The sequence below is a fragment of the Danio aesculapii genome, chromosome 21 (assembly GCF_903798145.1).
Source record: "Danio aesculapii chromosome 21, fDanAes4.1, whole genome shotgun sequence".
Taxonomy (NCBI): domain Eukaryota; kingdom Metazoa; phylum Chordata; class Actinopteri; order Cypriniformes; family Danionidae; genus Danio; species Danio aesculapii.
The window spans coordinates 14,179,987-14,206,971 of NC_079455.1; the positions used below are offsets into that span (position 1 = coordinate 14,179,987).

Here is a 26,985-nt window from a genome sequence, read left to right on the forward strand (position 1 = left end):
ATTCCAATCCTGCTGAGCATCTGTGGACGTGCTGCACCAACAAGCTTGATCCATGGGTGGCTCCACCTTGTAGCCTACAAAACTTGGAGGATTTGTTGCTAACATCTTGGTGCTAGATACCAGAGGACACCCTTCAGGGGTCTCGTAGAGTCCAGGCCTCCACAGGTCAGTGCTATTTTGGAAGCATGCAGTTAGCCAACAGTATATAAAGCAGGAGGTTATGTTTTGACTATTGGCAAATTTGTCTGTTTCTGGAGGACTACCGAACTGATACATTTCATCAACCTTCATAAAATTGCCTTGATGGTTCTAGTGAGTCAGAAGACCTTAATTAGCTGGCTGAGGTGCATTTATATAGGGTTGGAGATAAACTTTGTCTAATGAATAAATCAAACACAGCAATCAAAACCCTGAAATACAATAAATGGATTTTTGCATTAACTGTTAATTATCTCACTTATTACCCAGATACTCACCCCAAAAATCTGTCCACCTTATTTTGAAGTTATTGATGCTGATTGTCACATTTAGTTTATTGGTTCCTATAAACGAGTAACAGTTTGCTCTACATACCAGTGCATTTAAGACAGTATTTTAAAATAATATTATAAGAAATTATTTTAAAGTGCAGTATTAAATATTAATATTCCAATATTAACATCAAATATTACTAATGGCACCTATTTACATTGATGAGCTGCTTCACTGGCACACTTCATTAGCTAGATGTCACGGTTAAAATCAAAAGGAGACAGGGCTTTTTCTGCCACAGCCCCTCGCCTGTGGATTTGGTCTGCCTTTACGTATCAGGTCATGCTCTTCCCTTGATGCTTTTAGGTTTCATTTAAAAAATAAAATCACCTTCTGTCTCTTGCTTTTGATAGTAATTAATTCATTTTAATTAGTTTTACATATTTTGTTTATATATAGACTGTAAAACCCAACAGTCAACTTTATCAAATGAAATGAGTGTAGTTAACTCAAAATTGACAAAGTTTTGAACTCAGTGTTGAAGGTAATGAGTTAATTAAATATCTCATTACTTAAACTTAAATGGAGGAAGTTCACAGTACTCATATAGATCGGTGTTTTAACTCAAATGGTTTGTAGCAATCAGTTTCCTCAAACGGTTTGAGTTGCTTTAACTTGTTGGGTTTTACAGTACTCAGTTTGTTTGAGTTGTCTTCATTTATTGGGTTTTACTTTGCCCAAGTTGCTTCATTTACTCAAATGGATTAAGTTCACAGTACTCAGTAGGATTAGTTTTTGAACTTAAATGGTTTATTGCAATCGGGTTCCTCAAATGGTTTGAGTTCCCTTAAATTGAGTTTTACAGTGTATAAGTATAGATTTTCTATGTTAATTGTTGTGTAAAGCAATTTGGTCAACACAAAGTGTTTTTAGACACAAAGTAACTGGAAGCCTTCACTAATTAAACTGTAATTGTGGATAATCAGACACAATATGACTGATAATATGAAGAGATGTGATTTCAGAGACAGAATATTTGCACAACTAACACAGGAAATTGGTTACCTGAAACAACCATACTAACGTCTGATGTAAACTGGAGTGACTGACCAATCAGAATTAAGAATTTTACTGAGCGGTCATAAAACTGTAATATCGAGTGGCAGCAAGCTATAGCTTGTAGTAGACAGGTAGTGTTTGTGTAAGATATAAATCATAAAAATTAAATACACATTGTCATTTAATTTTCATTCATTCATTTTCCTTTTCGGCTTAGTCCCTTTATTAATCTGGGGGCGCCACAGGGGATTGAACCGCCAAGTTATCCAGCATATGTTTCAAGCAGCGGATGCCCTTCCAGCTACAAGCCATCACCGTGAAACACCCATACACTCCCATTTCCACACATACACTACAGCCAATTTAGCTAATTAAATTCACCTATAGTGCACGTCTTTGGACTTTGGGGGAAACCGGAGCACCCGGAGGAAACCCACGCCAACACAGCGAGAACATGCAAACTCGAGTCGAGGCTCGAGTCAGCGACCTTCTTGCTGTGAGGCGATCATGCTACCCACTGGACCACTATGACACCCCATTTTATTTTTGGTAACATAATTGTTTTTGTATTGTCGAGTAATAATTGTTGTCTTTATTAAATTGTTAGTTTATTTTTAGATTTAGATAAAGTTTTAGTCATTTGGTAATGTCAAATGTTTATTTTAGTTTTAAGGTTAATCATTGAACATTTATAATCAATATATATGAGTAATTGTCTCTTTTAAGTATATAAAAAATTATTTTAGTTTTATGGTTTTAATAAAACCCTGAAAAAATTCAAAAACATAATGAAATGTTAGAAACGTTGCTTTGGAATCAAACTTTAAAAAAGTAGTTCTAAAATGACTCCCTACAAAAATATATTCTCAAATGACTAAACTTTAAAGCTTAAATAATATTTAATACTATAACTGCATATAAAAATACCATTATAAATAACACTTATATTATATTATATTATATTATATTATATTATATTATATTATATTATATTATATTATGTTATGTTATGTTATGTTATGTTATATTATATTATATTATATTATATTATATTATATTATATTATATTATATTATATTATATTACACTTATAAATAACTCAAATACACTTAACACAAAAGTTCGTTAACAAATCTGACAGGAGAATGCCTCGATTGACCAATCAGAATGATGCAATATAAAGCACCATGTAAACCCAAAACTTATTGGATGGCACAACAATGACCTCATCAATTACAAAGCTTCATATTAAGAAAAAAACCCTCCCCCATCCCTTTATTCACGCAACTCCGCTCCCTAATGAGGAAGGCAGGATATCAAGCAGACGCACATCTGCATCATGAAGGATTGAGACACAGACGGATCTGCAGGAAACACACAGGAAGCGCTGTCTGGAGAATACTTAAACAGAAGTCTGGGGAATTTCTGTTTTCCACTTTCGATGCTGCCTCCATTTCACAAGTTCATACAAAAAGACACCCGTCCAACATCGTAAGACAGACAGAGAGACGAGACGAGGATGTCCAGAGGGACTGACAGGAAACCAGTGACGTAAAAATCGCAAACACGAACACTGCAATTCCTCAGAAATAAGCACCACATCATTCAGATCATATCTAAATTACTGTGTGCTTTACATGACACACACACGCAAAAACAAATTTGCCGTCTCAAAACAGTCACCTTTATTACCATCTGCTTACATTAAAAAAACCTGTTGATTTATTACGAAACCATAGGAAAAACGAATGAACAGCGAAAGAAAACATCAATAACTTAAGACTTAAGTGGATCCTCAGGTGTCAGAGGTCACATTAGTTAGTATTAGACATTGCGGTCAACAGTACATTCTGATTTAACTATTAACCTAAAATAAACTTCCTGTGTTCAGCTGACAAATGCTAGTTCGACTGTCACGAGTATTCTCCAATACACGCAAAAGCATCTTCAAACTAAGGGCACGGTGTACAAAGGTGATGGAGATTATACATTATTTGTGTGTGTGTGTGTGTGTGTGTGTGTGTGTGTGTGTGTGTGTGCGTGTGTGTGTGTGTGTGTGTGTGTTTTACTGAGCCCTCCTGGACATCAGCATCTCCCTGATGTTGTCCTCCGCATCTTTAACGCTGCGCTCCAGGTAAGTCTTCTTTTGCTGTGGAAAAAAAGAGAGACAGAATTGTAGCTTCATGTTCGGAAACATCTGAAGGATTTCTTTGTGAACACACCCGTTTACTCCCCAAACTGAATGACAGAGCTGTTAAAATACTTTAAGATAAGATAACGAGATGATCTTTTTTTGGACCATTTTCAAAGGCTTAGCGCTTTGATTGCTCTATAAGGTTAAAGGTTTTCTCGCCGTCTTTAGATACATTAAAACAACTTGAATTTTAGCATAACCGTTGCATTCAAGTGAAAGTGTGACTGCATTACGCAACGTTTGGCGGTATGTGTAATCACAGGACACCTGGTTATTGACCGAGATACCGTACAGTACAGGCCTCTACCTGAAGATTTCCGGTAATGTGTTGCAAAAGAGTGAATGTGAGTCAAGTGCACCGAAAACCTTTGCCCCAGACTATGTGGCAGCTTCTAAATACTCACAATAATTAAGAAATACGCCATTTTTTGAATATATAACAGCATAACTACTGTGCATTGTTTATCATATTAACAATCAACTTTGATGAGAACTGGAGCAAGGGTTTTCAAATTCATGGTCAGTGAGTCATTAGAAAAGAACCAAAAGTTTGCTGTAATTTCAGTCTGTGTGGCTGTAGCGTGTGGCTTGTGGGCCGACATTTCTGTAATGATTAAAGTATATGCATGTGTTTACATCTGTAACCAAGCATTACTGCACATTAGCTCACTGCTGTCTGGGAGCCTCACCCTTCCTCCAGCCCCCCCAATCACATATGACTACACTAGTGTAGCTAGATTCTCAAATTTATGGCAATTTATGTCCTGCCATTTCAAATATCCAAGGGCTTTTAATACAAATCCAGGCATACCATATGCTTTATCATACTTTAACCTGAAAAAAACAACTCAATTTTACTGAACATTCACACTTTTTTATTCCTCAATCTTTAGTTGACATGGTTGACAAGTGTTTCGGCTCATTTCCACTACGCGGGACAGTTCGGTATAGTACAGCACAGGTGATTCGATACAGTTTACTCTGATCAGACTTGCTATTTCCAAAGCCAAAAGTACCCTTAAAGAGCCCCTGTTATGCATTTAAAAAGGTCATATTTTGTTTTTTTGTTTTTTGTTTTTTTTTTTGGGGGGGGGGGGGGTGGTCTTCAACATGCTGATATGTTTGCAAGGTCAAAAAACACTTTCATTGTCTTATAAAATGCATTTATTTTTAATTATCTCAACGACTCCCATAAGATTTGTTCAGTGATTGATTTGTTCTCAAACCCTTCCTTAGCGCGATGCTAATCTGCGCTGATTGGTCCAATGACCCAGTCTATTGCGATTGGTTGGCTGCGTTCAGCAGGAGATAGAGAGAAATGCCCACCAAGGCTTATCAAAATTGTTGAAACGAAGTTTATTTTTAAACTAATTTCGAGAGGATCACGTGCTTATGATTGCTTGCAGCCATCCCCATATTATACAATTTATGATTCACCAATCAGACGATTCCTGAGCCACTATAAATACCCTAAGTTCCATATGACAGCCATCTTCGTTTTGAAGAATCCCCGCTTTCACCCTTACTCCTATTCCTTTCCTAAATGGGTGGCACAGTGGCCCAGTGGTTAGCACTGTTGCCTCACAACAAGGACGTCACTGGTTCTAGTCTTTACCAAGCCAGCCAACGTTTCTGTGCAGAGTTTACATGTTCTCCCCATGCTCACGTAGGTTTCCCCCAAGTTCCCCGGTTTCCTCCCACCATCCAGAAACGTGCAACTTAAGTTAATTGACTAATCCAAATCAGCACCATAGACATGCTCCTAGTAAGCTGTTATCTCTTAAGAGCATCTGTTCATTAGCTACTACAGCAGGGGTGTTCTTGAGATCTACCAGAGCTCAAATTCCCCTCTCGCCTTGCAAAAGGGAGGGAGCCCTGTGCTCGAGGATCTTATGAGCTCAGGGCTCTCTCCCGGGACAGCATGCCAAACAAGCTTTATAATCAAACATTAGCGAAGTGTGAACTCTTGAAGTAGTCAGAGTGTAGAGTGTATGTGTGAGCCTAATGCAGGAGTGCATTAAAGCAATGCAGTTTAACACTAGCATATTGCTCTACATTTAACCACGACACACAATCAGTCTTAATCCACATTGTGGCAAAAGCTGAGCTATTTTGAAACCTGACCGCTGCATGTGTGTGAGAACAGCTGACGGTGGCCATAGCAACAGCAAACGGCAGTGGATCGTGAGCTCACAAATGCATTTAAATCCATGAACAAAACAGCACGCGTCACGTTTTCAGCGTGGTTTTAGACACAATATGACAATATAAAGAGTTAACCAGACACAGTGCAAACGGTTACAAGGAACAAAACACAATTAAATACATAATTTGCAAGCTAGAGAAAAGGAGGCAACCATTTTAATCACACTTAAGCCCAATCCCAATTCTATTTTGTACCCCTTACCCTTGGCCCTTAAAAACGAGTGTGAAGGGGAAGGGCTTCAAAATTTACCCCTAAGAATTGGGACAGCACTACAGCACCTGCACACGTCATCATATGTCATTGCGATCTTTTGCTTCATATGAGATCAGACGATCGTGACTGCTGTAGTGATTCCAGTTGTGGTATTTTTTAGTATTTATCTTCAGGAAATCACTGAAGGCATACATTATGTTATCGTAACGATCTAATGTGGCAATAAGATCATAACTGTACTGTGCATTTACACAGTGGCCATATTCATCTATGTAAACACACCAAAACCAACATTAACATTATAGCAGACACTGTAAAAAGCTCATTTCCAGCCACTAGACTTTTCTGACAGGGTATTTGAGTGTCATCGAGTGTCAGAATTTTGTGGGACCGCTGTACAGGATTTATGATTATGGATTATAGATCGTGAAATTTTTTGTTTTTATTTTAGCATTTTTTTTAAGCATGATGGTAAAACATGAACGCGATTATGAATATATTAAAACATGTATGACAAAAAATACTAATTTGTGGATTTCCTTACTTCCAGGTGCAGCTGTGACTGTTTTATTCTGGGAAATTTTCATACCCCTTGGTTTCGAGTGTGGTCCTGAAAAATCTGTATCTATCCCTACGCCTTCAAGCTAGAGAGAATTGCGACACCCCTACCCGCCAAGGGGTAGGGGTAAGGGGAAAGGCTAAGGGGTAGAATTGGGATTGGGCCTTACTTACACTTGTAAAATAGAGGAAGGAACTGATCTATGAACTGTGTACTGTAAAGTTCCTGCCGAGCTCTGTCAAAGTCCCATCCATCAGTAGTCTTTTCTGATCCTTCCTTTAACAAACAGCTGACAAATCCCCCGTTGTAAACATGTAGATTGCTAAAGCACTCATCAGAAAAATGATGGGAACACAGCACAAGGCTGGGCTATAATGCTAAGGTATTTTTTTCGACTCTTTTACAGATGAATCAATAGTTTTAAACATGGTGCACTTTCAGATTAAGCTTTAGCTGGATATTTCACTTCACTTAGAGCTGTGTTACACACTGCATGGAAGGTCATTTTCAAAAACTCATAATATGGGCTCTTTTAGGCTGGGACACACTAAGCCGACACTAAAAAACTGACAAAAACTGTTGTGGGCCACATCTGATTCTGGCTACTCACCCGTTTGCACTGGCTGCCAGTTGCTGCCCGCATCAAATTCAAAGCTCTGATGTTTGCTTACAAAGTGACCTCTGGCTTTGCTCCTTCGTATCTGCTCTCACTTCTGCAGATATATGTGCCCTCCAGAAACTTGCGTTCTGCGAATGAACGTCGCCTCGTTGTTCCATCCCAAAGAGGGAAGAAATCACTTTCCCGAACTCTCACATTCAATCTGCCCAGTTGGTGGAATGAACTCCCTAACTACATCAGAACAGCCGAGTCACTTGCTGTCTTCAAGAAACGACTAAAAACGCAACTGTTTATTCTCCACTTTCCTTCCTAATCTGCAATTGCCTCTCTGGCTATACCACTAACTGTGCCCTCTTTCTCTCTCTCTCTCTTTCTCAAAAAAAAAAAAAAAAAAAAAATTTCTACTAATGTTTTGCCTCTTAGACTTTTACACACCTGAAACTTGTCTATAGCGCTTGTTCACTGCTGCTCTTATAGTTGTGTAAATTGCTTCCTTGTCCTCATTTGTAAGTCGCTTTGGATAAAAGCGTCTGCTAAATGACTAAATGTAAATGTAATGTAAATGTCTGGACCAAAAAGCTGCTCATGAACAGGGCCGGATTGACATCCAGCTGGGTGGGAGGAAGGAGGGGGCCCATGATTGGCTGAATAATTAATTTGGGCCATGACACCGCAAAATGCCTCTTTGCTATGCTTTTGCACATCAGTAAAGTGAAGCATTTCTTTTGGTTTGCTGCTATTCTAAAACAGTGATGCCACTATCTGGGGCTCAGAGGGGATTTAGCCAAACCATAATATTGAATAGACCTGTTTTAGTCCCCCATGAGTATGATCAGTTGTCAATTTTCCCCAGGAAAACTCCCTTATTTTGGCACTACCGTGATAACCGAGCAGTCAAAGGCAGGCTAAGATCTTCTAAGAACAAAAGAATTAAAATGTAAAACAGCATTTATTATTGATTAACTTGTACATGTAGTAACAGAAGCCAGGATAGGAAGAATCCGGCTGTACGGTCTCAGAACTGAAGCACTGTCTTCGGATAAAGCTAGACTCGGATAAAGCGTCGGATAAAGCTAGACTCAGGAAACTGACGGCACCCACACAATCCTTCCATCACACAATATAACCGAGGCAGTGTGCAAACAAATTAAATAGCCTACACAAACAGTTATCTAATGTCCATGCATGCAGAGTATCTATCACAAGTAAGTTTACTCTTTTGTGGTTTAAGCCTAACTGAACCAGTTAAAAAATAAAAATAATATATATATATATATATGTGTGTGTGTGTGTGTGTGTGTGTGTGTGTGTGTGTGTGTGTGTATGCTTATTTTGCTTCTTTTATAAAAATGACAGTAATAATATGGAGCAATTAAATATTGGCACTGGTTTTCATCATACAACATATGATGAGAAAAAATAACTACTTTTGTAATTCAAAAGACAACTTTTGGAAATTAGAGGCATGGATTTTAACGATGTCCTATCATTGGGGATTTATGCTCAGTTCTAAAGAAACTTTTAAAGGTTAAATCCTATTTAAAATATTTATTATAAAGCACTAATATATGAAGTATTGCAAATGTTTTTGCTTTGCTGATTTTTGCAGCAACTTTCATATTAGGTTTTTAATAATTTTGTATACATGTAGGCCTACTTTAATAAAATTCATAATAATCACATATTAATCAAATGGTGAAAAGATATTAGATAATAATATCAATTAATAATTAAATTAAAATATAAGTAAATTAATAATAATGATAATAATACTAATAATAAAAACAATTATAATACAAAAATATATACTTTTGTGAGGCGATTAATAAATGGGGCCCTTGGGTTTGTTACAGCCCCAGGGCCCAATGTGTTCTTAATCCGGCCCTGCGCCAGAACACACCAAACGGATGGCAGCCAATTGAGATGAGAACGCATGTTCTGTGATTGCTTTAGAGGATGTGGGTAATTATCACTCACCATGGAGGGATTCACTTGTGCAAACATCCCTGATTATCTAATAATCCATATCATTTGCAAATATTTGAGAAAGCCAAACTACAGCCGGCTTCATTATGTTCTCTCTTGACTTGAATTATTTACTTAGATACGTCACTCTGAGTTTTGTTCTCGCAGTCTGGTTCATTGCTGAATAACCAATCCAGGTGTACTCTCTTCAGCTAACAGCAATTCTACATGCTGAATCAGACCGATTTGATCAGACAATCACAAACCAACTAGCCAAACAGACGTTCGCTGGCAGGTCGATGCTGCCCAATGGCTGACCGTCAGCTTGGTGTGTCCTGGCCTTTAGATACTCAGATGATACACTTAAGCAAAAGTTGTACGTTTAAAATGATTGACAAAATAACCTTATAAATTTTATACACTAAAAGCTTCAGTGCACAGTGTTCGAATACTACAGTTGTTTGATGAATCAAATTGAAATTGCAAATACAATTAATCAAAGGCTGTGATTGTCATGCACATATTGTCAGGGAAGCAGGGTTGTTTGATCACAAGCAAATCCCCAAAAATCAAAGCCAGAGGGCCCACTAGCGAGGAAATTCCAAACATCATTATCACATTTTTAATTACACTGTAAATAATTGCTGTAAAACTTACAAAAAAAATCTACAGCAGGGTTGTAATTGTTCATTTGCACTTGTATATTGACAGTAACACTGCTAAAATCCCCAGTAATACTGTACAAGCACAAACTAAAAACTGATAAATACAATTGTGCTGTAAAACTACAGTACAATAATTCTTCATTTACAGTGGCATTGTAAATTTTACAGTATAACTTGCAACCAAACTAGCCAGTAATGCTGTAAATTTTACAGCAATTTTTGACACTGTAGAATACATACAAGAATACAAGAAAATGGGTAAATGTTCTATCTGCAGAAGTACAAATATAAATCCGAAGACATCCAAATCTCAAATTCAGATATGAAATTTTCACATATGCATATAAGCAAGACTCCAGCAAGCTCCCATACTACTCTATTGAATAAATGACTTCCATTCTATCATTTGTCATAGTAGAAAGGAGTCTTTATATGTGATAAATGCTTTTATGTCAAAAAAAGTCTTAATTAAATCTGTTCATCAAATAAAGTGATCATATCTCTACACAAAACGTCCATTAAACTATTTGATTCAAATTAATTTCTTTTACAACCTTTCTATTAAATTTATTCATCAAAATTTGGTGGAAAGACCTTTAATGGGGGCATGGAGAAATCACACGTTTCATTAAAAGTATAATTTGCATTTCAAGCATAAATATCTCATGAGTTTGAAAGAACATGAGTGTGAGCAACCAATGACCAGAGTCAATACGTCTTTCCATTTCAGTGGGAAAACACCAAAACTAACAATAAAGAAACCAAACACTATTATCACTTTACCATAGTTACTGCTTAAAGTCCATTGTCTTGTTTAAAAATTGCATGAAAAGAGAGGTATTTGGTTGCACTTTCATCCTCACAAGCATATTTTCCATTTAAACTACACCAAATGCGTCAAAAAATAAACAAAACAAGGATGTGGATTGAGATAAATATCCGAAACGCTCTCCTATAAATAGCAAGAGTCAATTGTTCATTCAAAAGAAGATTTATTTTTGGAATCTCGTCCGGTGTGTTTACGAAGCTGCCTACGTATTTTGGGGGGTTTTAAATGCGTACTTATAGATTCAGTGATACAGGTTCAAAATTCTTTCTCATTTTTAATGAGAGGGTGAGGTTGGGCTCGTACACCATGTCATCTGTTTATGACAAGCCTGCATGCCAGAATGAAAGGAAAATATTCCCTGCGCAAGCATGATAAGAGATATGACAACAATTGATATCAGCTTTCCCATACCTCGCTATTGTGGACATCTACAGAAAAGCCATTTATTTATAGAAAGAAGCGCTTGGAAAGGCATAGGGAAAGGTCATGAAAATAGTTCAGAGGTCAGAAAAAAAAAACAACTAGAGAAAACAATTGCCATTTGTAGAATTGCATTAGCCTCTCCATCAATCTGATAGAGCTCAACTTGTTTAGCAACTTTTAATTATTTTATTCACCCAAGAACAAGTAATGTCACCACCACTAAAACACCAATAATGCAGGTAGAGAAAAGAAATTGGAGTCGATCGAGTGTTAAAAAGACAGTCCAAGTTATGATCTCAGAGCCAGCTGTACCGGAGAAGATAAAAGTTAATTCCAGTGGTTTATTCACTGATTATCTCATTTAAATATATTAAGTGGAGTAGATGTATACTATTGCAAAAGCTTTAGAAAATGTGATGAGGATTAAAAAGGAATGCTGTTTCATGTATGCTCTCTGAATAACATGATTCAAAAGAAGCTCCAGATGCACAATGGAAATTCAGTGGAAGATTCCACTATATCCGTGTTAGAAAGCAGTTAAGTGACAGAAATGATCCTAACTGAGCGCCGCTTGCCTCCTACACAGCCCTGCAGAGCTGCGACTCAAACAATCAACCTTTTGAATCCACGCTTTCTGAATGTATGAGTGTCTTTTCCACCGAGCTTCCATTTATGAAACTGCTCCATTTAAATTCAAATCTCGCTGATAAATGTGTCAAAGAAAGCCATATTATAAAAATGTTTGATATTAAACAAATCTGTTATTTGGTTACCTAAGTTGCCAAATGTGATGATGCGATACTTTAACCTAACATTAACCATGTGTTATGGAGAATGTGATGAACTTATGATTCATTTATAATAATATCTTAGGACCCTATCATATACCCGGGGCAATAACGGGAAAGACGTGTTTGGCTCGATTTGTTGCTATTTTCAGACCAATGCAACCCTAATTTTCCTGTTTTGTGACACGTTGTTTAAATAGTAAATCCATTTGAGCCGCTTTGTGGACTCGTGGGTGTGCTGGTCTAGAATGGAGGTGTGTTAAGGCGCAATGTTGGCGCATTGCTATTTTGAGGAACTAAAATAGACTGCGCAATTGACCAGCTGAAAGCTGGTCTAAAGTCCAGCGCAGAACAGTTTGTTGTGCGACTTAAATGCTTACACATTGCTTATGACACATAGGTTCTACAGCTATATGCAAATATCTTTACAAATGAAAAGGAATTAAAGGATTAAAATGTTGCAAAAATAATTATTTTCAACATAAATATAAAAACCACTACCTCCATTCCTTCTTTATGTCGGAGGGTTTTTTTTCAGTTTATACATGACAAATTAGCATTTGTAAAATGTTATTATTATCAGTATTATTTATTATATGCATATTTATATTTGTTTGAATAAAAACAAATTTAGATTTGTCCACCTGTCGGGTTTTGGACCATATGAGGCATACGAATAGGACACGTGTTTAGATATAACTCAATTTTTTGACCACACTTCGTTATTATTGCTCATTTATTCATTTGCTGAAAATTAGAACAGAATTTAGAAATAGTTTTGAAACAAATCTTTGTGCCTAACAAACTAAATTAAATATGTAGGCTAATGTGTGTCATCAGTGGAGTGCGTACAACAACGTTTCCCTATCCACGAAAGGAGTAAAGAGTAAAAGTAAAGAGAAAGAGAAAGTAAAGAGGCCAAATGGAGGAGGCTCATGTTTTATCCTCACACTGCAGATGGTCTGTTTAACGGATTTCTCGCTAGTGAAGCATTCAGTTTTTCCACTTACAAAGTCTGCCATTTCAAAAGCAAACGCGCCATGGTGTGACACAACTGACTCTTAATGGGAATTTGAAATGAGACTCTGATTGGTTTAATGCACGTTATGCTCAAAACGCACTCATAACTCACTAAGAGAATAAGCACAACCCTGTTAGACAATGCTCCACGGCACAAAGCTTTTTTTCCGTGCATAAAACAGCAAATATGGATTTGGACACACCCTTAATGGTTTTGCGTCATGCACGTTAGACTTTGCGCCTAGATTGTTAGAGCCCTTAGAGTTTAAACACCTGTATTATAGTGGTTATCAGTGCATTTAAGGCACAATTAAGTAATTAATTACATAAATGATAAATTACACATCTACACTATAAAAAATGCTGGCTTCCACACAGTTCAATTAAGTTAACTTAATCGTTTTAACAAATTTAAGTTGACTGAACATAAAACAATTAAAGTTGTCCCAAAACCTTAAGAAATGTGTTGGTCCAACTTAATTTAAAATAAGCAATTTGTACACATTCACATTATACATATATAAATTATATACAGGTGACACAGTGAGTTGCGATGTCATCTCACAGCAAGAAGGTCGCTGGTTCAAGCACCGGCTGGGCCAGTTGACATTTCTGTGTGGAGTTTGCATGTTCTCACTGAGTTTGCGTGGGTTTCCTTCAGGTGCTCCGGCTACAGGTAAATTGATTAAGCTAAATTGGCTGTAATGTATGTGTGGGTGTCAATGCAAGAGTGTATGGGTGTTTCACAATACTGGCTTGCAGCTGGAAGTGCAGCCGCTGCGTAAAACATATGCTCGATAGGTTGGCGGTTCATTCCGCTGTGGCGACCCCTGATAAATAAAAGGACTAACCCGAAAAGAAAATAAATGAATGAAATTATACACACACAAGTTTTGTTTGTATTAGTTGCTACTAGCTGAAACCAGTTTCTATCTTTATTTTAGTATTATTTCTATAATATTTCATTTATTAAATTTGTTTTCATTTATTACATTAACCTAATGCCACTACAACATTTGTAACTGTCACATATTTGTATTTTTTCCTTGATGTTGTTTTTTCTTTTTGACAATAAATAAAGCAGAATTATTACACACACATGAAAAGCATTGTGAATGTAGTTTGCAAGCTCTAAAAACCCTAACAATGGAAAAGGTCATATAAAATAATTAAATGTCAATCACTGTAACAAAATAACACAAGACCAACTGCTGCACCAAACCGGTTATCATCAAAGGTATGAACCCAATCACTAATGGGGGATTCCCCATTAGCCAAGCACACTGTGTTATGGAAACACTAACTCTCCATGCGGATAATGATACCTCAGAAGACTGACCTTCCCTGAACAATGCGGAAGAAGGCACAAAGGGAGGTCTTGTGGTTCTCTCTTCTGCACTTCGGTCTCAATCGGGCTGCAGAAGCCTTCATTGTTATGGTCTGAATGGATCCTCTCATGGGTGTGAGGGCCGCCCAGAATGACTTCTGTCAGAGCACAGATGACAGGGCAGATAGTCTGCGCAGACACCACCATAAAAGAGCCCTTTGTTGTTGCCGGCTCCACTACAAGAGGCAGAGGTGATGCTTCTGAAAAGAGTTGACCTGCTGCGAAGGCCAACAGAACGGATGAGCGGCGAAGAAGAGTACTAGATCTTCATGCACCGAGATTTAGCTTTCGCAAAGTAGGCCTACGTAAACAACTGCCAAAGGAATGTTGCAGCAGCTAAATAATTCTAGAGAAACGGAGGTGGAAGATGCCTCCGGGTGAAAGGCTTCTTTCTGAAGTGAAAGCACAACTGGCTTTGAGCTGCAGGCATGTGTGTCTTGCAGTGTAAGAGCTCAGAGCTGAGATTACTCAAAAAACATTTATGGAAACGTATTAACCTAAAACATCTTAGTAAACTAACTCTTTTTTTTTTTAAGGTTAAAAGAATAACTTAGTTTTAATTTATATTACAACAACATGTTTCCGATTACTTAAAAGATTACTAAAAAAACACTGCTTTAAAAAATACATGTTGATTTGACTTCTTACAGGGTTTCTGCAAGCTTCATCAAGTCAGATTTAAGACTTATTAAGACCATTTTTAGACCGTTATGAATGAGATTTTGTACTTATACAGGGCTAAACAGGATTTTTTGTAAAGGTCCGGTTGGACCAATGGAATTGGAGAAAAACCCAAATATAGTTATTTCTTAACCACATAATTTAATGTGTCAAAACAAGAGAACTCTAGTTGTACAGACTTTTTTTATTCAATGACAAGTTTAACATTGTTAAAAGTATATTTATTATGAAGAAAACTACACGAATAATCAAAAACATATATTTATTTGCTTTTGTTTCAAATGAATTGAGTATAACTCCTATTCAACCTAACGCGTTTCTGTTATAAAACCTTATGTTTCATGCCTATTTATAACTATTATGTCCACTCACCCTTACTTCTGTAAATAGTTTTTGTGTAAATGGAAAATTATGTAAAGGGATATGTTGCTGTTATTATCATGAGCAACTGTGTAATTGTTTTTAGTTTTCTTTTTCTGATTAGGGAATTTAATAAAATTTTTAAAAAATACTGTAAAATGTCTAACAGCTATATAATTAGATAGATTGTTGGTGCATGGATGGGTTTCGAAACCAATTGGGTAACTACTTTGGCAACTTTTAAAATGAAGACTTGTTTAAAATGATTTAAGACCAACAACACAATATTTCTGAGTATTTAAGAACTTTTAATTTAGTTTTAGAAATTTAGGACATTCTAAAGACACTGCGGAAACCCTGCTAAATAATTTAAGTATTTCAATTTAACTTAGAACTGTTAAGTTCACTTAACTATTTATAATTACGAACAGTTCATTTACTTAATCATTTTAAGCCAATGAGTTTACTTACTTAAAGCAAAGACACTAATCACTTTTTACAGTATATGTGGCAAGCAGCGTAACACTCATTCTTGACCCAACCCTAATCACAATGTTGAAGATAACGGAATTGTATTTTTGGGGTGAACTAACCCTTTAAGTGTTAGTTAGCAATAACATGTGTTGATGTAATAATTAAAAAGGCTAATTTTAGTACAATTGCATGATCAAAGTGCAGCATATACAGTCTTTAATGTTTTTTGCAGCTTATCTTTAATCAAACCTCAGACTCAACTATTTATTACAATGCTAACCCTGTCGATTTCAACATAACACAAAATTAAAGGCTCATTTATGTCTTCCTATGTATTGTCTAAAAAAACACACAAAATGTCAACAAATATTTTGCATGTACAGTTTGACGTAAAGCATGGTAAAAATAGGAATAGTTTTCAACTCAATCAGTTTATGTTTACAGCAACATAATAAAATGTTTAGTTCACATAACATGCTTCTATTAAGCAATGACATCACAAAAAGTCATATTTTTGTTTTACATTAACTTATTTTAATAAGTTAATCACTATTTTTTAGGATTAACTTAATATTTTTATTCAATTTGGCTAATTTAAGTTGACTAGAACATTGCATTTGATTCAACTAAACAGCAAGAGTTTTTTAGTGTTTGAGTGAAATGAAGTCATTTAATAGAATAAATGTCACTGTTCAGTTTGTATTATCAGAACTACAACTGAAACAGGAAATTAAATGACACAAAGACAAGCTGTTTCCAGTTGTGTTCATTTTGATAATTACACTAATGCTTCAGAACATGGGATGGAGTGACAAGGCAAAGTCCCCTTTCTCTCTTTAGTCTTTTATAGTCCAATATAAATCTGTTTCATTTGATGTTTACACAGTTTCCAGGTTACGGGCTTAACATAATTTCACATTATCAACAAGCAACCAATAGCGACCAATATATGACCACTGTGAGTTTCAGGTCAGTTGACCTGATATTATATAACATTAGTTAATCTAACTGGTTGCACAGATGTGGTTTTATTGAAACTGCCAAAATGACATGTGAAAGTCATGCAAAACTTAACATGAGGATGTTGAAAACTACAAATCAAGCCATAAATGTATAGTGGCACTGTTTAAAGCTACAACAAAAGAAAAGCTATAACCTCCATTACCACTATAACCTACCATTAAAGTAGTAGTGACATTATTTAGTCACACTTTATTTTATGGTAAAATTCTCACTAGTACTTACTCACTCCCAGGGCCGTTTATATCGAAGTTGATATTAAGCTGCACCATGTTGGTGTTTCGTAACCAATTTAGCTTACCCAAGTCACCTATAGCGCATGTCTTTGGACATGTGGGGGAAACCGGAGCACCCAGAGGAAACCCACGTGAACATGGGGAGAACATGCAAACTCCACATAGAAATGCCAACTGACCCAGCTAGGGCTTGAACCAGCGACCTTCTTGCTATGAGGTAACAGCGCTACCCACAGTGCCACAGTGCCATAGTGAGTAAATTCTCACTATTAATAAAACTATTTAAAAAATGCTTAATTTGCTGCTTATTTTTGGTTACTAAGTAAGTTTAGGGTTTAGGTGTTGGGTAGGATTAGAAATGAAGAATAAGATCATACTTTAGAAGTACTAATAAACAGCCAATACTTTTTAATATGTAATAAGCAAGAAATTAATTGATATTAAACTAAAGTGTTACCCTTTATTAAAAAAAACAAAAAAACAAGTGTTTGTGTTGAGAAAGGAGGCAAAAAAAAGATTTTAAAAAACAAGACAAGTATACTGTTATAAAAGATTATAAACTTTCATTTTACTGAAAAAGTCTGAAAATAACTATTAGTTTCCATGATGTTAAATGACCACAGATAGTCAGGACCTCGGTTTAACATCTCATCAGAAAGGCAGTGCTCACTGACAATATAGTGTCCCCATCACTATAATGGGGCATTAGGACTTACACAGACTGCAGCTTGTGCCCCCTACTGACCTCACTAACACCACTTTCAACAGCAACCTAGTTTTCCCAATGTGGACTCTCATCCAGGTACTGAAAACATCAACCTAATGAAAACATCAACCTGCAGCCTTGACATTCTCCCCACATCATTCTTCAAAACGGTGTTTAACTGTCAACTAGAACTGACAATCTAAGAATCTTCTAAAAGTGGTAAATGCTTTACTTCTCACATGGATTTTTCCAAACTCACTTAAAACTGCAGTTAAACCCTTCTTGAACAATATCAACCTGGATAACACCCTATTGGGCAATTACAGGCCAATCTCAAATCTCCCTTTCATTAGCAAATCATTGAAAGAGTAGTTTTTTAACCAGCTTAACGAGTTTTTAAGCTCCAATGGATGTTTAGACAATTTACTTTTTCTAATAATGAGAAGAACCAAATCCCCTACCACAGCTATGCTGATGACAATTAGAACTACATAGCCTTACTGCCTACTGACTACAGCCCCATTGACACCCTCTGCCAACAGTTAACAGTTGGATGTGTCAAAACTTTCTTCAATTAAACAAAGAGAAAACTGAAGTCATTGCATTTGGGAACAGAGATGAGGTTCTCAAGGTGAATGCGTACCTTGGCTCTAAGGGTCAAACAACAAAAAACAAAGTCAAGAGTCTTGGTGTGATTCTGGAGTCAGATCTGAGTTTAAGTTGTCATGTCAAAGCAGTAAGTAAATCAGCATACTATCATCTCAAAAACACTGCAAGAATTAGATGCTTTGTTTCCAGTAGAGAAACTTGTTCATGCTTTTATCAGCAGCAGGGTGGATTACTGTAATGGACTCCTCACTGGACCTTTCCAAAAAGACAGTCAGACAGTTGCAGCTCATCCAGAACACTGCGGCCAGGATTCTGACCCAAACCAGAAAATCAGAGCACATCACACCTCTCCTCAGGTCTTTACACTGGCTCCCAGTTACATTCAGAATAGATTATAAAGTACTATTACTTGTCTATACTGTAAATCAATAAAGGCCTAGGACCTCAATACATTACAGATATGCTCACTGAATACAAACCTAATAGATCACTCAGATCTTTAGGGATCAAATTAAATAGAAATTCCAAGAGTTCAGTCAAAGCAAGGGGAATCGGCCTGCAGCTACTGCACCCCCTGCTGCTGGAATCAGCTTCCTGAAATGATCAGATATGCTCCAACTTTTAGGCACATTCAAATCAAGACTGAAGACACATCTGTTTAGCTGTGCCTTTACTGAATGAGCACTGTGCTAAGTCCGACGTGTCTTTCTTTTCTTTTTCATTCTTTTATAAGCCGTTTCAACACATTTTAATCTGTTTTTATACTATTTGTCTATATTTTTTCTTTTATACTTGTCTCTTTTATTCTTGTTTAAGTAAAGCACTTTAAATTGCCACTGTGTATGAAATGTTCTATATAAACAAACTTGCCTTGCCTCACTGACCAGGTTTTGGGCTGCAGGGTGATATGGCTGTGGCTTTCACAATATTCAAATAAATAATGATCACAATATTATTATTTTTTATAGTTTACTTAATAACTGTGGCTTAACAGTTGTTTAGTTTTAAGTTTTTATTACTTTAAAGTTTATAAAAAATATTTATTAAACATTTTACAGACTCCAAACACTAAAATAGTGCATTTTCTAAAGAGAATAATTAATTAAAAGAATAATATTAAACAAATAAAGTTCTTATACACTACATGTCGTTTTTCCCAGAGCCATCAGACCACATTTTGGTAGGATCAGTAAAAAGACACATTCAATCCACATTCTATAAGCAGCAACTCCACAGAAACTGTCCCTGCCTAAACCTCATGGGCTCTCCTGAAAGAAAGTTGATTCTGCGCCGCTGCCAAAACCAAGAGTACAAAAGTGGTGCAAGACAGCGGGTATGAGAAGACCCATCAAGCGTCTCAAAGAAGATGCGGGCATGAAAGACCCATGTAAGGACATTAATCCCCATGCACTGACACCCAAGCCATGCACCTAATTCAGCAGCATCTCCCTCCCGCTGCCTCTGGAGTATTAATAACAAGATTCCCAATCTTTCACTGCAAATACAGCAAACAATACCTCAGCTAAGACTCGGAGAAAGGGAGCTGACAGATCCATAACAGGCCTGTCAACAGGTTTCTCTCACACACCACAGTCACACTGCCCACCTAACTCGTGGGCCAATTATGAGCTCATTTGGGCACCAGCAGTGGGGTTTTTGTCACCCCAGGAGTCATCGGTCATGTATGGGGATCACGAGGGTGATGAGTGGGCCAAAGTGCTGCTCACATGCTGACGACATCATGTTACCTCGAAATGTATTGCCTTGCGTCCAGACTATGTGAATACAGAGGCCAAAGGAGCCATGAGTTCATTCGCTCTGTGTGGTCTAAATGCGGTATGTTCTAGGCGGAAAATGGCAGCTATGTGGTTTGACTGTACATAGGCGTTAAAAAAGCAAGGAGGCCTCTGAAGCATTTGTGTGACTCAGGGCTTGTCTTTCAGATGCTAACAATCGCATTCATTATATCAGCGCCCTTAAGGGGATAGTTCACCTAAATTCTGAAATTATTGACTCACCAAAACCCTGATAGATTTGTTGATCTTAAGAACACAATTTAAGGTATTTTGGATGAAATCTGCAAGGTTTGGAAAGAGTCGCAACACATTCATCTAAACATCCTCAAAACAGTCCATGTGACATCAGTGGTTTAATTGTAAAGTTACGAAACTATGCGAACACTTTTGCGCACACAAAAACAAACATACGTTTACTCAACAGTTTCTTTTCTTTAGTGAAAGTTTAGTTCATGAGAGTTCAGTGTTTTTATCACGGTTGGTCACGCTGCTGACGTATATCTTAGATGAGTATAAAACAGATAAAGTCAAGCGTTGACATCCGGGGTGTACATCAGTGCTTGAATGTGCGACCTGGACTGGCACTAAAGAAAAGAAACTGTAGATTAAAATACTTTTGAAGGTGAAAAACATTAGAATTGATTGAACCACTCACTGTCTACACATGGACTGTTTTTGAGGATGTTTTTGATACCATTATGGACTTTGAATGTCTTGCTGTCTATGAAGGATCAGAGAGCTCTTACTGCAGCTTTCATCTAAAATATCTTAATATGTCTTTAGAAACGACAAAGGTCTCAGGGTGTTTAAATGACATGAGGGTGAATAATTACAGAGATTTAATTTTTGAGTGAACTAACTTTTAAAACAACAGGGTTTCTACGGGTTTCATCAAGTCAAATTTCAGACTTTAAGACGTTTTTAAGACCATTTTGAATGAAATTTCAGACTTGCACAAGACTAAATAATTTGTCTAATTTCCCAGTTAAAACATAAAAAAACCATTAAAATAAATGTTATTGTAAATAAGATAATTAAACCATGGTAAATAGAGTTAATTATTAAACTTTTGTTGAAACTTTTATTGAGATGGAATGTTAGTGATTGATAGGTGTTGGTTCGATTGGGTAGCTTTACATGGACCTACACCACAATATTTAAGTGAATTTAAGACTTTTTAAGGCATAAATTTCAGTTTTTGAAATTTAAGACATTTCAGATACCCCGAACAATGCATGATTATGCAATGTTTAAGCAGATGTGTGTGCTCTGGGTCAGATTTACAAAAGTATTCTTATGAAAAAAGGCAAGATATTTCTAATAGGTAGAAAAGGCTTTGACTTCGAAATGCAAGAGGGTTTTGTACCTGAATTGGAAGTCCATGCAACCAAAACTTAGAACATATCAAAAGGTCATAAATGTTTGTTAAATTAATTCTGATGCTTAATTTTAAAAACATATAATTGGTTTATGTGGTTGAGAGGCAAGAGAGTGAGAATGATGATGCTGTTTGCAGGGGTTTGCTGCCAGTCACCAAAATAAGGTAGTGCACAAAATTAAGCTAACCACCAAGGCAGTGGAAGAGTCCACATCCACCCAATCAAAGAGATTCCAGTAAAATCCCATTGCATTGCATTCACTCTCAGCTGGTGGAGGAACAAGTGGCAGCATTTGGGAGGGACCCGGGGGTAGGCATGGGATGATAACTGTTTTCAATGTATACCACGGTTTGGAAAAGTTACATTTTTATGTTTTTTTTTTTGCTTGTTTTGTTTGTTTCTTAGGACAACAGTATCTCCAGCAGAAAAGATATCCAAAGATGCTGTTCTAAATTGTAAAGATATTAGTGTTTTTGAAACTAATGAAAACAGCAGAAGTCAATGATTCATTTTAATTATTTAGCCTGACATGTTTACTGCTCCAAAATATTTTTAATAATTCTCAAAATAAAATATATTGTGTTCAAAGGGGGAAAATGTTTTGTTTTTTACCCAGACAATTAAAAAGAACTTAATTTAGTGCAGTAATCACAATATCGTGATACCGTCAAAATCTCAATACCGGCCCATGCCTAAACAGTGGAAATAAAGTGAGGGTTCTCCAGGCAATTGGAGTGTATAGGATGTGCAGAGCAATGCTCGTGTTGTGAGTAATAACAAACAACACCTTAAATTTGGACTGTTACATGTGTGCTAAAATCCAGACGAAAAGAGGGACATGTTCTGGGTCATGCACATAACAGGTACGCTGGTAAGCATGTGCTAAAATATATAAATGTATACCAGATATTGTGCCATAGAAGATGTTTTGCACTTCAGCCTTTGGATTTAGTTTACCTCAGATTTAATTCATTTGGATGTGATTCAAATGGTGTCAAACATAGTACACAAGATCATGAAATCTTCCCATGCTTATGGCTTGGAGGAATGTAAAATTACATTGACTTTGTGTGTAGGGATGGACTTGCAGTCTAACTGTGAACTGTAAGAGTCCACTGTAAAAAAAAAAAAAAGAAAGAAAAGAGAATATACCACTAAGTGTACAAACAAAATAAAATGTCTAAAGTTCATATATGAGTGGGGGTTGTCAATCAAACTATGGTGCGAGACTGCAAGCCAGGCCAATCAAGCCAGATGTTAAGAACCTATCTGATTGTGCGGTTACGCATATATAAATCTGAGCAACAGAAATTGAGTTACGATACAGCAACATGTGCAAATCAATACAACTTATTGTTTAGAATTTAAAGATATTGGGACGTTTTTTATAAATTATTTACATTTTAAGACTTTTTATTTAAACAACAAATGTTTCACACATACCGTTTGCTATATGGAATGCTAAAACTTTGAAGCTCAATATCTCAAAATCATTCAGAATGCAGATAGAACCTTATAACTCCAAGGTGACGATATGTCAAAATAGGTGTTTAAATATATATAACAGGATGGCTGAGCAATAAACAGAGTAAAGACCAAGCAACATCTCCAGGTACTACTTTGAGAACCAGACCAAAAAAGTTATATGTACACCTGAACACCCTGTCCATGAGCACTCACTGCTGAGAGTAATGCTGCTGGAGAGACTGATCTACTTATTGCTGTCCACCAGGTCAAAAAGAAACCGTCATCAAACAATGCTTGGTGCTCTTTAAGTGCATCAAACCTCCAGACACAATGAAGAATAGATTCTACTGGATTCAAGAGGATTCATTTTATGAAATTTCCTAGGGCTGAGCGATTAATTGAAAAGTAATCAAAATCAACAGAACCTATAATCGATCTAACTTTTCAAGAACGATTTTTTCAATTACTTTCCCTACATGTCATGTGACACCGCTCTGTTAAAGGCTGTGGCTGATTTTTACTTCTGCTGCCACTTTGCAGCAACATCTGATCTCTGGTCAAGTAGGACGAAGGACTTATTGTTACTTTGCACTACATTGACGATGATAGGAAGCTGTGCCAGAGATGCCTTTAGATGACATATAAAACTTGTCAGTGAATTATGGGGCAAAAAAATTTATTAAATAAAAAATAATAATCGTTAGGTGACGCAGTGGCGCAGTAGGTAGTGCTGTCGCCTCACAGCAAGAAGGTCGCTGATTCGAGCCTCGGCTGGGTCAGTTGGCATTTCTGTGTGGAGTTTGCATGTTCTCCCTGCATTCGCGTGGGTTTCCTCCGGGTGCTCCGGTTTCCCCCACAGTCCAAGGACATGCGGTACAGGTGAATTGGGAAGGCTAAATTGTCCGTAGTGTATGAGAGTGAGTGAGTGAGTGAGTGTGTATGGATGTCTCCCAGAGATAGAAGGGTATTCGCTGCATAAAACATGTGCTGGATAAGTTGGCAACCCCAGATTAATAAAGGGACTTAGCCGAAAAGAAAATGAATGAATGAATAATAATCATTCATTAATCATAATTGAGTTAAAACTTTTTTTTTAAAGTTTTGATAACTTGAACTAAACAGTGAATGGACAGAAACCTCTGTTTTCATTAAAGAGCCTCTATTATGGGTTTTTGAAAATGAGCTTCCATGCGTAAAACAGCACTAAGTGAATGGAAACATCCGTCTGAGGTTTAAATCTGAAAGTGCACCGTGTTTAAAACTATTGATTCTTTAACGAATCAGTCGACTCGGAGTCGAATGAATGAATCGAGTTGGGTTTGGATCTTTTGCTTGAACGTGTTGACATCGAAACAGTACATCACCAAATATGTAGTACCGGTTCCAGTAAAATGTGAACACGCTTTCCCTTCAGACACAAGTGGAACGCGGGGAATCACGGGACTGATCATGACATGAAGATGACGATCACTGACAGATGGAGATTCGGCTGCAGGAAATAAAGGGTTAAAGTTCATTTTCACAACAACTCCACCACAGTATAGCCAACCTAGTGCTGTGTTTATTCCTGTCATTTTTCTGACTTTTGATATCATAACCTACGCTGAAACATGGGACTTGTCAGTCGTTCGTTATTAAAGGAAGGAGCAACAGAGACTATTATGTATGAGACTTTGTCAGACTTCGACAGGGACTTTGCTAGTAACTGTTACAGTTCATATGGACCAGTTTCTTTTTCCTCCTGATCATAACATGTAAGTGCAATTAAAATTGTTGCCTCATTTTGTGTAGTTTGAAAAATAAGTGTTTAATTGTGTGTTGTAATTTGTAATCGCTCTGCACGGCTTGTAATCTCTTATCAATTATAGATCAGTGCTTGTACTGTATCTCTCAGCTTAAACCTTCATGGGGCTGTTCACATACTGCATCCAAAACACAATGCGTGTTTCTTCCTTTACTGATTTAAACATGTTTCTGAACTCTTCTGCTGTTTGCCTTTGCTATGGCCACCATCAGCTGTTTGTTATACACATGGCAAATTTTCTAAATAGTTTTGCCACTGTGTGGATTAATGCCGAATGTGTGTTGTTGTTATTACTTGGGGTTAGAGTTAAGAGTAGAGTAATATGCTTGAGTTTAACTGCATTGCTTTATTGCATTCCTGCATTGGGCTCACACATACTCTGTATGCTACTTCATTGTAGTGGTGGGCATTTCTGTCTCGTGCTGAACCCAGCCGACCAATCACAACAGACTAGGTCATTTGTCCAATCAGCGCAGATTAGCATCATGCTAAGGAGGGGTTTGGGAACAAATGAATCGCTGAACGAATTATATGGGAGTCGTTTGGATAATTAGGTAAAATAAATGGATATTATAAGAGAATGAAAGTGTTTTTTGACCTTGCATGCATATCAGCCTGTTGTTGGAGATCCCCAAAACCAAAATATGACCTTTTATAATGCAAAATAGTGGCTCATTAAAACATATTAATTTGTAAACACAGTTTAACAAGTTTGGAATTGTTTGTCTTGAATCTAACTTGAATTTGTGAAGCTTGTACTGAATTCTTACATTCTTGTAAAAATGTCCCTATGAGAAATCCGTGAAAAATTTTCAAAAGTTCTCAAATTTGTAAATTCTTTTTTTGGATTAACACAATTTGAAGATTATCCTAACGGTAGATAGTTTATATTTTAAAAACATTCAATATGCAAAAGGAAATAATCAACCCCACTACTCTCTATGAGATACGTGTCTGTCACAGTGGAATGAAACTATCTGTCATCGCTTTTGATCAGACACTTCTTATGTGATGCGGCTGGGCTCTCTCTCACTGTCAGCCAATTGAGGGAAGCCCTGGGCATCGTTCCAGAAGTCAGCAGCCCTGCATTTATTCAGGATGATGTCACGGCCAAGCCTGGAAATACACCCAAACTGCCCAGTGCACCGCAGCCAAAGAGAGACAGGCCCAGACTCGATGCAGAACACACACAGTGAATAAATACTAGATGATCACCCATGATCACAGAAGCCTCATTTACACTTCAGGTGTACTTCCTTCCAATTCAAATGCTTATTAAATGCACAGTTCCTGTAAATAACGTCAATAGCATTAAGTGACGCAAAAGTCACTTGTGGATGAGTAATTCATTACATAGTAAAATAAATTAGTCAGATATGCAAATTCCTTTACCTTGATATTTTGGGCTAAAGAAGGAAATGCAAATGCCATATCATGTCTCACATGGGCAATGGCACTCGAAGATAAACATGTTTTCATATACATATGTGACAAACCCTGTGTCCAAAACATGTACAATTCCATGGAATGTAATACGCAAAAAAAAAAATGTCGCAATTAAAAGCAAAGAGGTGACTTATCCAATGCAAAATTGGTTGACGCTAAAGATGAAAAGGTTTCAAAAGAACTTTCATGCTATTTAATATATTTAATATAGTTTTCAGATTTAAATTAGATTAAAATGCTATTTATGCAATTTGTTATTTAGCTGAAAGTTTTAAGAACTAAATGTAATGAAATGTCTTTTAAGCATTATAAACTGTTTAAATTATTACTACTATTACGATTATTATTTAAACTAAACTGGTTACATTATTATAAAATAATTAGCCTATTTATAATAAAATTGTTATTAAATTAACAGCAATCAATGCTAAAACAAACACTAATTAAAAGAATGATTTACAAAAAAGATGTAGCTTGAGATCGCAGGACGTCGCTCATTCTCTGTTGAAATGAACGATCGCTTATCGGTTTGCTGCTGCGAGTCGCTCTTAGTGTGAATGAGGCTTGATTCTTTTGGTCAATTCATTGTGAGCTTCATTTCTATTTACT

The 26,985-nt window shown here is 36.6% G+C and overlaps 1 protein-coding gene across 1 annotated transcript in view; it reads right to left on the bottom strand.

Moving 5' to 3' along the window:
- Positions 1-3,191: 3,191 nt before the first annotated feature.
- Positions 3,192-26,985, bottom strand: part of pfdn1 (prefoldin subunit 1) — a 38,185-nt gene continuing 14,391 nt past the window's right edge. The window contains exon 4 of the mRNA XM_056446318.1: positions 3,192-3,679. Coding sequence (XP_056302293.1) covers positions 3,596-3,679 — 84 coding nt within the window. The 3' untranslated portion in view covers positions 3,192-3,595. The remainder of the gene's footprint in view (positions 3,680-26,985) is intronic.